General features: G+C 40.5%; 1 protein-coding gene across 1 annotated transcript in view; it reads left to right on the top strand.

Annotated features, from left to right (window-relative positions):
* The first annotated feature begins 9,747 nt into the window (after positions 1–9,747).
* The window catches only part of LOC144693572 (TATA box-binding protein-like 2), a 54,913-nt gene continuing 52,087 nt past the window's right edge, over positions 9,748–12,573 (top strand). The window contains exon 1 of the mRNA XM_078563414.1: positions 9,748–9,891. Within this exon, the coding sequence (XP_078419540.1) occupies positions 9,748–9,891 (144 nt within the window). The remainder of the gene's footprint in view (positions 9,892–12,573) is intronic.

Below are 12,573 nucleotides of genomic sequence, written 5' to 3'. Positions count from 1 at the left end.
TCAAATTATCGCAACAATTTATACTGCAGGAGAAAAGGGTGCTGATTTGTTGGCAAATTGACTCTGATTGGCTGAGGCATTGCCATGGAGAAATCATCAAGGAAATAAAGGCTCCCCAAGCTCCCAGGTAATTCAAAAAATGTGCAAAACTTGAACATATTTCTTTTGTTTGCAGAGGCCAGGTCCCTATGAATGTATGTCGCATCTAGCAAGCATAAATGAACCACATTATTAGCTCAACTGATTATCTAATGCACTCACTATTGTTCAGCAAGTGCTGCCCAATCACCGAATCACATCTAACAGAAGATGTTTTGTTTTGGGTTTTGCAAACATGGACTAGTTGAGTACGGTCTGTATTCTGTCTAGTACAAACAGCCAAAGGAACATGCTGTTTGATTCAATCAGTCAATCATTGGGACATAGGGCCTATGAACCTGGCATCATACCAGCACTGAAATTTATTCTCAGCTGATCAATTGTGTGATAGGTAGAACATCTTTTTGGGTTGATGGCAGCATTCTGTTAGTGCAAAATAACACTCATGTAGCCACTGAATTTTGTTCAAATTTAAAAGAACACTCACTTAACCTATCTATATCTCTTTTCAGCCTCTTTGTGTCCTCTTCCAGCTTACATTTCCACCTAGCTTTGTATCATCAGCAAACTTTGATGCATTACTCTCTGTCTCTTCGTCCAAGTTATTAGTGTAGATTTAATTAGTTGAGACTCCAGCACTTATTCTCACGGCACTCCAGTAGTCATGCCCTGCTAATTTAAAAATGTCCCATTTATCCCTAATCTCTGCTTCTTGTCTGTCAACCAATCCTCTATCCATGCTAATATATCACCCAAACTCCGTGAGCCTTTATCTTGTGTGTTAACCTTTTGTGTGGCACTTTATCAAATGTCATTTGGAATTTCAATACGCCTGGTTCCCCCTTATCTACCCTCAAAAACTCTAATAGATTTGTCAAACAGGATTACCCTTTCATAAAACCATATTGAATTTGTCGATTCATGCTGTGCTTTTCTAAGTATATTGTTAAAACTTCCTTAATAATATATTCCAGCACTTCCTGAAGACTGATGTCAAACTAACTGCCCTGTAGTTCCCCATTTTCTCTCGCTCTCCTTTCTTGAATAGAAGTCTTACAATTGCTAACTTCCAATCTGCTGGGACTGTTCCAGAATCTAGGGAATTTTGGAAAATCATAGTCAGCTTAACCACTATCTCTGCAGCCACCTCTTTTAAAACCCTAGAATGTAGACCATCAAGCCCTGGGGATTTGTTGGATTTTAGTCCCTCGAGTTTCTCCGATACTTTTTCTTTGCTGAAATTAATTATCTTAACTTCCTCATGCTTATTAGCCCCAAGGTTACCCTCTGTTTTTAGTATATAACTTGCACTTCCTACTGTGAAGACAGACATAAAATATTTGTACAATATCTCTGCCATTCCCTCATTCCCTGTGATAATTTCTCCTGTCTCTGCTTCTAAGGGACCAATGTTTACTTTAGCTACTCTCTTCCTTTTTACATATCCGTAAAAGCTCTTCCAATCTGTTTTTATATTCCTGGCTATTTTGCCCTCATACTTAGTTTACTTTTTTAAAAACTTTTTGGTAGGTCTTTCCAAATATGGTAAAGTGGAGTGCTATGTAGTTGGACGATGTACTAAGAGAATGTAGTTAGTTGACCATGTGACTGCATTGACCAATTGCTACACAGCGCAGGCTTCTTGGGTAACTAAGTCTTGGGTTGGAGGTGATTGAAGAAGCACACATGGTGTTAGTGCTCTGTTCCTGGTTCCAATAAACTACCAGTGTTTGTTCAGTTAATCGGTCTCTCTACCTCTATTGTTTCAAGCACCAGCCAATGTGTTAATATCAAGGGCACAGCTAGCATTGACCGAACAAAGTGAACTTGATAAACAAAAACATAAAACCGGCGACAAGGATAAACCGGATCCATTGACAGCAATCAAGAAAGCCGCGGTAAGCCAGCTACTTTACTTCGCCACTTCCTTGAAAGCTGTTTGAAAGCTCAGTCTCCCTAGTCATCGAGTATGCCACAGTTTGGGCATCTCGAACCTTGTGACCCCGTTTCTGATGACTGGTCTCATTATGTCAAACACCTAGCATTCTTCTTTATTGCTAACAACATCGCAGGGGAGGAGAAGAAGAGGACAATTCTTTTGTCCACATGCGGGGAGCAAAACATAAAGGCTGATCCACAGCCTCACGTCACCCAATACCCCCGATACAAAGACTTTCAGCGAGTTAGTAATGATCACTATTTCCCAGTGGATCTTTTATTATGACATTACTAATTAACCCTGACTCATTCCACAATACTAGATCTAAAATAGCTGTATCCCTCATTGGTTGCACAACATATTACTCCAGGAAACTGTCACAATAGCATTCTACAAGCCCATCTTCCAGATCACCTTTACCAATTTGATTTTTAGCGCCAAGGTCCTTTCTTGCTAATATTCTTATGTCATGCTTTATTATGAGGGCTATCCCTCCACTTTTTCCTTTCTGCCCATCTTTTTGAAACATTGTGTACCCTTGAATATTTATTTCCCAACCTTGGTCACCTTGTAACCATGTTTCTGGAATGGCAATTAGATCTGAACCATTTATCTCTATTTATGCCATTAGTTTATCTATCTTATTGAGGATGCTTTGTGCATTCTGATAAAGTGACTTCAATTCTTTTTTTACTACTATTCCCTGCATGGACCTTCATCTCTGATGCAATGATCACCATTCAACTTTCTGTTCCTTCCTGTCCCACTAAGCTTGTCTTTACCCACATACTTTCCTTTTGCCTTTATCTTGGGATTTTTAATTCTTCCTTCACCCAAACCTTTCTGTCCCCTCTGTTAGTTTAAATCCAATTTTTCCTACTCTAACCATATTTACTGGTGCACTCTTACCTTTGTATGCTTTGTCCCTTCCTGTCACATTTGCATCGTGACCCTGCACTATTGCTTTGTTCTTTCTCTTTAATTTTCCAAATCTCCCCTTACATGAACTCTCCTCCCCACTTTTTAATTTAAAGCCCTGTCTGCAGCCCTAGTTATACGATTTGCCAGGCCACTGGTCCCAGTGCGGTTCAGGTGAAGACGATCCTAAGGATAAGGCTCCCTCTTTCCCCGGTAATGGTACCAGTGCCTCATGAATCAAAACCCATTTCTCCCACACCAATCTTTGAGCCTTGCATTCAACTCTGATCCTATTTACAATATGCCAATTTGCTTATGGCTCAGGTTGTAATCCAGAGATTATTAACTTTGTGGTTCTGCTTTTTAATTTCATCCCTAGCTTCTCATACATTGTTAGCAGAATCTCTTTTAGTTCTACCTATGTTGTTGGTACCCATATGCATCACGAAACTGGATCCTTCCCCTCCCACTCCAAGTTCCTCTTCAGCATGGAGGAGATGTCCTTAACCCTAGCAGGCAACAAAGCCTTCAGGACTCATGGTTGCAGCTACAGAGAAATGTATCTCTCTATTTTTCCATCTATATTGCCGCCTATCACAACTACATTCCTTTTACTCCCCCTATTTGAATAGCTCCCTGCACAACGGTGCCATGGTCAGTTTGCTCATCCACCCTACAGTACCTGCTCTCAACCGCACAAGCTGCAAGAACTTTGAACCTGTTGGGCACTTGCAGGGACTAAGGCTCCTCCTTTGCTCTCTCCTGGGTCCCAATACCTGCCTCACTTGTAGTCACAACCTCCTGTCCCTGACCACAGATCAAATCATAAGTACCTAGCTAAAGGGTGTTACTGCCTCCTTAAACCTTCCCCCTTTCCTGATGCATCACAGCGTCCGAAGCTCAGACTCCAGCTCATCAACTCTGAGCCAAATTCCTCGAGCTGCAGACCAAAGTCACCAAATAGTGAAAAATAGGGGAGTAACTCTAAAGAGGCTGACAGAAGTAACAACTCTGTAATACTGGAAGATGTCCTATCCAGAAGTACCCAAGTACTTCTAACATAAACAATGGATCATAGAATTATAAAACAGTTATAGCATAAACAAAGGCCCTGCAGCCTATCAAGTCCATTGTGGGCAAAGTACAGAGAATTTACATTCAAGATTATTTTCTAAGCCAGTATGTTATCAGGCTACCTAGGAAAGCTCCAGTGTTAAATCCAGCTTTAGGTAATTACATGGGACAAGTAAACAGACTGAAGATAAGACAAAATTTATGGAATGGTCATTATAAAATGGTTAGATTTATGGTTAGAATGGAGAAGCTACACAACCAGGCATTTTCTGTTTTTATTTTCATAAAATTGTTCAATTTAAGTATTTCCGAAACTATCAAGAATACTCAACATTGAAGCAGGTGGTGCTGTCTTAAATTCTCAAAAACACAAAAGAAGATAATTTTGGAAGTAAATTAAACTAATTACATGGATATTTAATTTCTAGGGAAATGGTGATACAAACTCAAACTAACCGATCTTGAAATGATGGTGCAACTCTAACTACTGAAGAGGAAGGCAAAAGCTTTGAGCAAAAGTAGAAAAATTATTTTCATTCAAGTGGCACAGAGGAAGTAATTTCCTTTGAATATTACACCAGAGATACAACCAGCGATAGACTGGGTCCAATAGTTCAAGACAAACCTTATAATGTAAAAACATAATTGACTAACTCAAAGTTTCTTTTGAGTTATCGTTAAAGATCCAAAGTTCACAGTCACGTGGACCAAAAATCAACATGAATTCATTAGACTGTCTAATACTTGTATTATGCTCAGTTGGTATGCAGAGTAAGGAAACAAATAGAAGTTTTAAGACTGACAATACAACTTATGACAATATAACATGCAATTTATTTTGTATCCATTGAGTCAAAGCTCCTTAAAAAAGGCACAACAAGCCTGTCAATTTTTACCAGGCTCTTTTGCTACACTTAAATCACAACTAGATTTAGCCACTCCTTTGAAAAATTCTTATCTAAAGACCAGTTCCTAAGGAAGTTTCTCCTGGAATCAACCCACTTGAGTCATACATCCTGGCACAAGATTTACACCATTTATAAGAAGGTCTGTTGTCCATATTTGCACAGTTGAAGGACAGTGCATAAAATACAATGAAAATATTTGGGAGATAATACACTTAAAGCTGAAATTCAAACAGGTGTCTAGCTGCACATTGGATCCATTTGTAACATCTAGACATTTACCTCAAAAGAATCGAATCTAAGTTTGCTTGCTATCTCTCTGAACTCAGATAGTGTTTTCTGATCGAAAGAACAGAAGCACCCCCTGTAACTCAGAAGAAGCCAAGGTGCTAAAATAGAATGAAGGAACATCATGTGGTTCTTACACAGAAAATGCTTTAAAGAGAGCATTTCAGTATTGTTGTAGAACTTTACCTGGCATATATGATACTGCTTTAATTTTTCTCCTTTACTTCATGTGCCTAACTGAGTAGTGTCAGGTAACTTGCTGTTAGATCTCCAACAATAAGGCTGCTAAGTGCATAGAATTATAGAATGGTTACAGCACAAAAGGAGGCCATTCAGCCTATCATGCCCATGATGGGTCTTTGCAAGAACAACTCACCTTGTCCCACACTCCCACTTTTCCCTGTGGCCCTGCAATTTTTTTCTCTTCAGATAATTGTCCAATTCTCTTTTGAAAGCCACAATGGAATCTGCCTCCACCACAGTCTCAGGCAGCGCATTCCAAATTCTTATCACTCGCTGTGTAATTAAGGTTTTCTCATGTCGTCGGTGCTTCTTTGCCAATCACCTCAAATCAGAGTCCTCTGGTCCTCCCTCCTTCCACCACCAATGGGAACAGTTTCTCCCTTGCTACTTGTCTAGATCCCTCATGATTATGAATACCTCTTTCAAATCGCCTTTAAATCTTCTCTCCTCCAAGGAGAACACCCCCAGCTTATCTAATGTGCTCATGTACTGGTAACTGAAGTTCCTCGTCCCCAGAACCATTCTCGAGAACCCTTTCCTGCATCCTTCTAATGCCTTCACATCTTTCGTAAAGTTTGGTGCCCAGAAATTGACATAACACTGTAGTTGAGGCCAAACCAGTGTTTTATACAGATTTAACATAACTTCCTTGCTTTTGCACTCTTTGCCCTAATTGATAAAGCCCAAGATGCCGTGTGCTTTATTAACTGCTCACTCAACCTGCTCTGCCACTTTCAATGATATGTGCACATAAGCCCCCAGGTTCCTCTGCTCCTGCAACCCCATTTAGATATGTATCTTTTATTTCACATATTGCCTCTCCTCATTGTTCCTACCAAAATGAATCACTTCACACTTCTTTGCATTAAATATATCTGCCACTTGCCCAACCCTTCCACCAGCCTGTCTATGTCCTTTTGAAGTTTATCACTATCCCCCTCGCGGTTCTTAATAATTCCGGGTTTCTTGTCATTTGAAATTGTGTCCTCTACACCCAAGTGTAGGTCATTAATATATATCAGGAAAAGCCGTGGTCCGAACACAAATCTTGTAGAACCCCACTGTATAACTTCATCCAATCTGAAAAGCAACTGTTCACCACTACTATGTTCCCTGTCACTCAGCCAATTTTGTATCCATGCTACTACCATCCCTTTTATTCCATGGGCTCTAACTTTGCTGTCCAGCATGTTATGTGTCGCTTTATCAAATGTCCTTTTGAAGTCCATGTACACCACATCAACTGCATTAGCTTCATCAACCTCATCCAAACGTGCAACATCAGTTTTCATGTGTACACTTACAACACCAAGCTCTGCCTCACCACCACCTCTGTCACCTCCTCCACTGCTGCTAAATTATCAGACAGCTTATCTGACATCTAGCACTGGATGAGCAGAAATTTCCTCCAATTAAATATTGAGAAGACTGATATCACTGTTTTCAGTTCCTGCGCCAAACCCTAGTTACCAACTTCATCCCTCTCCCTGACAGCAGTCTGAAACAAAGAGCATTTGCAATATTGGTGTTGTATTTGATTCTGAGATGAGCTACTGACCACATGTCCACTTCATAAGCAAGACTGCCTGCTTCCATCACAGTAACTGCCTGGCTCTGCCCTTATCTTAGCTTATCTACTGCTGAAACACTCATCCTTGTTTTTGTTACCTCTATACTAGACTGCTCCAGTGCTCACCTAGCCATCCTCCCATCACCTACCCTCCAAAAACTTAATCTCATCCAAAACTAGGCTGCCTGGATCCTAACTAGCACAGAATCCTGTTTACCTATCACTCCTGGACGTGCTGACTGGCATTAGCTCCCTGTGCAGCAACACATCAATTTTAAAATTCTCATCCTGTTTTCAAATCCTTGCATGGCCTTTTTCCTCCCTATCTCTGTAACCTCCATTGGCCCGAGAACGTTCCAAGGTCTCTGCACTCCTTCAATTCTGACCTCTTATACATCTCTCATTTTAATCACTGCACCACTGGCAGCCGTGCTTTCAGCTGTCTAGGCTCTAAGCTCTGGAATTCCCACTTAAACTTCACAGCTGCTCCTTCTTTACAACAACAACAACTACTCCTTAAAACCTATCTCTCTGAACAAGCTTTTGATCATCTGTCCCAAGACCTCCTGTGTGGCTCAGTGTCTGTTTTTCTGACAATGCTTTGGGACATTTTACTGCATTAACTACATAACTACAAGTTGTTCTTGAGTCAAAGTATTTAATAAGAATATATATTTTAAAAATCACAGGACTTGTGAATTTTGGCAACTGCTTGCATTGCTCTCTATTGATATTCAACAAATTCCAATGCCTACGCCTAAAAAAGCAAACACCCATATGTAAAATAAAATCAAACTCTCATTCATAAAAATTGGCTGGCTGCCTGCCCCTTCCTTAGCTTTTTAGCTGTTTGGTGCTCTTCTTTCACCCTAATCTGTTTTCCATTGATGCTCTACACTTTCTGGCTAAAGAAATAAAAAACATGTGACAAATATCAGGCAGAACATTGGTAAATTAATCTCAGACTTCATAAGATAATTAAATAAGCTCCAGGAGAAAGTAATGCGTAACTAAACAAACTTTACTAACCTACACACCTCAGATAAACCCAATGTCTTTCTTCCTAAGGACTTTCTCAAAAAACGGTAAAACACTCATATGCTCCAGTTCCACACATAACCTGTTCCAGCAGACAAACAATCTAAGAGAAATAGACTCTTTGCTTATGTGTCATTCAATCCCATCACTATCCATGTACAAAGATCTTGTCAACTCACATTTATTCAATCTAAATACATATAAAAAAAGGCTAGCATATCCATCACACATTGAAGTAGCACACATACCAAATGCATATTATACTTCCACCTTGTAGACTCAATAATCACATTCAGAAAGTCACAATTAAACAGTCTTTTTAAAAAAGGTAGTTGTTTTCTGATTAACTTGGGGTGTCTGCAACGGGAGGGGTTAAGCTGGTGCCAATTTAAGAGCATCAAGAAGCCAGCACCCCTCTCCTCCTCAGGAAGCAGGATAGTATTGCTGCCAAAACAAGCTTCTGTCAACAATTTACTTAACCTCTAATTGATCACGGAATGTGCCTATTTGGACTCCAAATGCAATAGTTGAGAAGTAACATACTGATTCAGTATTAATTTATAATTTCAAAGAGGCAGGTAAGATTAAATTCCTCTCCATTTGCATGGAATTAAAATTGGTTGCTTGGTAGAGTATTTGACCCACTTTTATTTTTCCATGTTAAGGAGAACTCACAACTTCATCTGGCTAATTGTTTTTTCTTGTCAATATAGGGTACAGGGACATTATTATTATTTTTTTAAAAAGTCATTTGCATTAGACATGTATTACAACGTGCTCTCCTCCTTGCCAAAAATACTGAATTATTCACTCTAAAAATTCAATTTTCCTTACCATTTTGCATCCAGAATGAAACTCCATTTTTGTATTTTTTGAACTTTGCCAGAGATTGCAGTTCCTATTCCTCTACCTGAGGGAGTCGCTGCTCAATTTTTGTCTACATTTTCCCCCACATCTATTGATTTCTAATCACCCATTGCATAAAGCAAACAGACTAGAGGACCTGCTGTTGGGTTTAAGATGGAATATGACTAGAAAGGGGGCCCCCTAACTCTTGCACACATTCGGTTAGCTAGTTTATATCAGAGTGACTGCGAAGTACAACGACACAACGCCCAATGGTCTGACTTTCTGCCATACTACATTTTGAAATTATCATTTAAGTGATAGCCATTTAAATGCCAGGCACACAAGTGTAATTTGAACAGACCGTCCTTGTCCAGAAGAACGGGATAATGTCCCTCACATTATTGGACTGAACTTGGCCAAACCAGTACTTGTAATTATGTAATCAATCCTTGGCATCGGAAAAATATATTTCGACCCACACCAAAGCCATAGGAAACAAGATGAAACTTCGAAGGTTAAAGAAAGACATGGACCGCATGTTATTACAAGAAAGAAAATGAATGGTGCCCAGATTTGATTATAACGATGTTTAATTGCCAATTACTAGTTTGTGAAGGAAGAAATGTCACATTTCAGCTTTGATTGTGTTGTATTCAATGGATACTTATTAACTTTGAAATCGATTTGATAGAAACAATATAAATGCCAAGTCGTTGTGACTCAAAAGTTAACCTTTATGGACTAATATAACATATGAAATACAAAATTCTGTAAACTGCAATTTACATGTTTTACGTGCAGCCAAGGGCCACGTGGGGATTGGGATGAACAGCTCTCGGGAACGAGTTCAGCAGCGAACTAAAATAGAAACATTGCTTCTTACCTACCGTACTGAAATATTAGCAACTTCTTTCAACATCATTATGGAATCATCCTTAGAAAGTTATTTTGACCAGTCCATCGAAAACGTAAGTGCATTTTTTCTTTAGTAATAAGAATGGCTGTAAGAAAGGGTGTCGAGAGAGGAAGGAATTTCAGTAAGTTAATTGTTACCGTTCTGAAACTTTTCTTGACGGTATAACATTAGTGAAACTGCACCGTGTTGCTTTTCAAAGCCAATCGTTAGATTGAATAATATAGTTGCATTTTGTTCAAAGGGGAGGGATTAAAATAAGATATTTATCTTTGTATTTTTTTGGTTAGTGAAGGGGTTTGAGTACTTTACCATATGTAAAATGGGATTTATTTTTAAATTTAGGCTATGGCCTTGCTACATACATTTTTAAAAGACACATTAAACTATACAGTTCAATCATATGAGCATTGGCAAAAAAAATCTAATCATGTATTCCTGCTTAATTCTGCCTTATTTGTTTGTTTACAAAGTAACTGCAATTACAACTTAAAAGGTGGCAACTGTAGCAAGCTCCTGGATCAAATGCAGCAATATAACATGAGAAGAATTTTGCGGTTTCCGTCATCACATAATTCGCTACTAATTCAATCATATTTCCAAGTTCCTGGAATGCTTAATTTTCCCATTTTGCTGTTAATTACTTCTTAAGATGCATTGAGCACGCTAAGTCCAAGCTGGAACACAAACAGAAAATGCTGGAAATGCTCAATAGGCCAGGCAACATTTGTGGAGAGAGAAACAGAGTTAATATTTCAGGTTTGTGACTATTCATCAGAACTGAGGAAAGATAGAAATTTAATAGGTTTTCAGCAAGTGGGGAGGTGTGGGGGAGGAAGAACAAAAGGGAAGGTCTGTGATGGGGTGGAGGACAGGAAAAATTGAATAACAGAAGGTTTCATGGTGCAATAGCTAAAGGGAGTGGTAACGTGTAAGGAGTGTCTAATAATAGTGTCTAGGTGAGGTGTAAATGGCTGGATAGCAGCAGAATGCAGAATGCAAAGTCAAGGAATTAAGAGGAAAGAAACCAAACCAAAAAGACATGAAACAGAATGGAGGTAGAAGTTATGATACAAAATTATTGAACTGAGTGTTGAGTCCAATAGTTTGAAGAGTGTTGAGTCAAAAGGTGATGTGCTTTTCCTCAAGCTTCATTGGAACACTGTAATAGGCTAAGAACAGAAAGATCAGAGTGGTGGCAAAATGACATGCAAAAGGAAACTCCAAATCATAGTTGTGGACTGAATGGAGGTGTTCGGCAAAGCGGTCACCCAGTCTGTATCTGCTCTCCCCAATGTAGAGGAGACCAGACTGGTCACCCAGTCTGTATCTGCTCTCCCCAATGTAGAGGAGACCAGACTGGTCACCCAGTCTGTATCTGCTCTCCCCAATGTAGAGGAGACCAGACTGGTCACCCAGTCTGTATCTGCTCTCCCCAATGTAGAGGAGACCAGACTGGTCACCCAGTCTGTATCTGCTCTCCCCAATGTAGAGGAGACCAGACTGGTCACCCAGTCTGTATCTGCTCTCCCCAATGTAGAGGAGACCAGACTGGTCACCCAGTCTGTATCTGCTCTCCCCAATGTAGAGGAGACCAGACTGGTCACCCAGTCTGTATCTGCTCTCCCCAATGTAGAGGAGACCAGACTGGTCACCCAGTCTGTATCTGCTCTCCCCAATGTAGAGGAGACCAGACTGGTCACCCAGTCTGTATCTGCTCTCCCCAATGTAGAGGAGACCAGACTGGTCACCCAGTCTGTATCTGCTCTCCCCAATGTAGAGGAGACCAGACTGGTCACCCAGTCTGTATCTGCTCTCCCCAATGTAGAGGAGACCAGACTGGTCACCCAGTCTGTATCTGCTCTCCCCAATGTAGAGGAGACCAGACTGGTCACCCAGTCTGTATCTGCTCTCCCCAATGTAGAGGAGACCAGACTGGTCACCCAGTCTGTATCTGCTCTCCCCAATGTAGAGGAGACCAGACTGGTCACCCAGTCTGTATCTGCTCTCCCCAATGTAGAGGAGACCACACCATGAGCAGTGACTACATTAAATGAAGTACAAACACAAATCATTGTTTCACTTGGAAGGAGTGTTTGGGGCCTTGAATGGTGAGAAGGAAGGAGGTAAAAGGGTAGGTGTTGCATCTACTGTGCTTGCGTGGATCAATCTCATAGGAAAGGGAGGAGGTGTTGGGGTGGCTGAGGAGTGGACTAGGCTGCCACGGAGGGAATGGTCCATTCAGAATGCTGAAAGGGGACAGCAGATGTTTGATGGCATCATACTGGAGGTGGCAGATGGTCTGTGAGGTGTAAGGTGAGGACAGGAGGAATCCTATCATGGTTCTGGGATGGAGGGGATGAGTGAAAGAGTTTGTGAAGTAAATTAGACATGGTGGAGGACCCTTCGACCATGTTGAGTGGGGGTGGGGTGCTGAGAGAGAAATCCTCAGTTGAGGACAAAGGAAGACATCTGGGAAACGCTAGTATAGAAGGTTGCATTGTTTGAATGTGTGACTGAGAAAACAGGAGAGTAGAATACAGTCCTTAAAGGAAGTTTGGGTGTGAGGAAGTGTAGTTCAGGTAGCTGTGGGAGTCCATGGGCTTGTAATGAATATTAGTAGAAAGCCTATCCCCAGAAATGGAGACTGAGAAGCCAAGGAAGGGAAGAGTTATAGATGAATCAGGTGAAGGTGAGAAAAGAACGGAAATTGGAAGTGCGAAGTCAATGAAATTTT

This window comes from Cetorhinus maximus, chromosome 18, assembly GCF_964194155.1.
Source record: "Cetorhinus maximus chromosome 18, sCetMax3.hap1.1, whole genome shotgun sequence".
NCBI lineage: Eukaryota > Metazoa > Chordata > Chondrichthyes > Lamniformes > Cetorhinidae > Cetorhinus > Cetorhinus maximus.
Note: the sequence above shows the minus strand (reverse complement) of the source record. Positions and strands in the feature narration are given on the sequence as shown.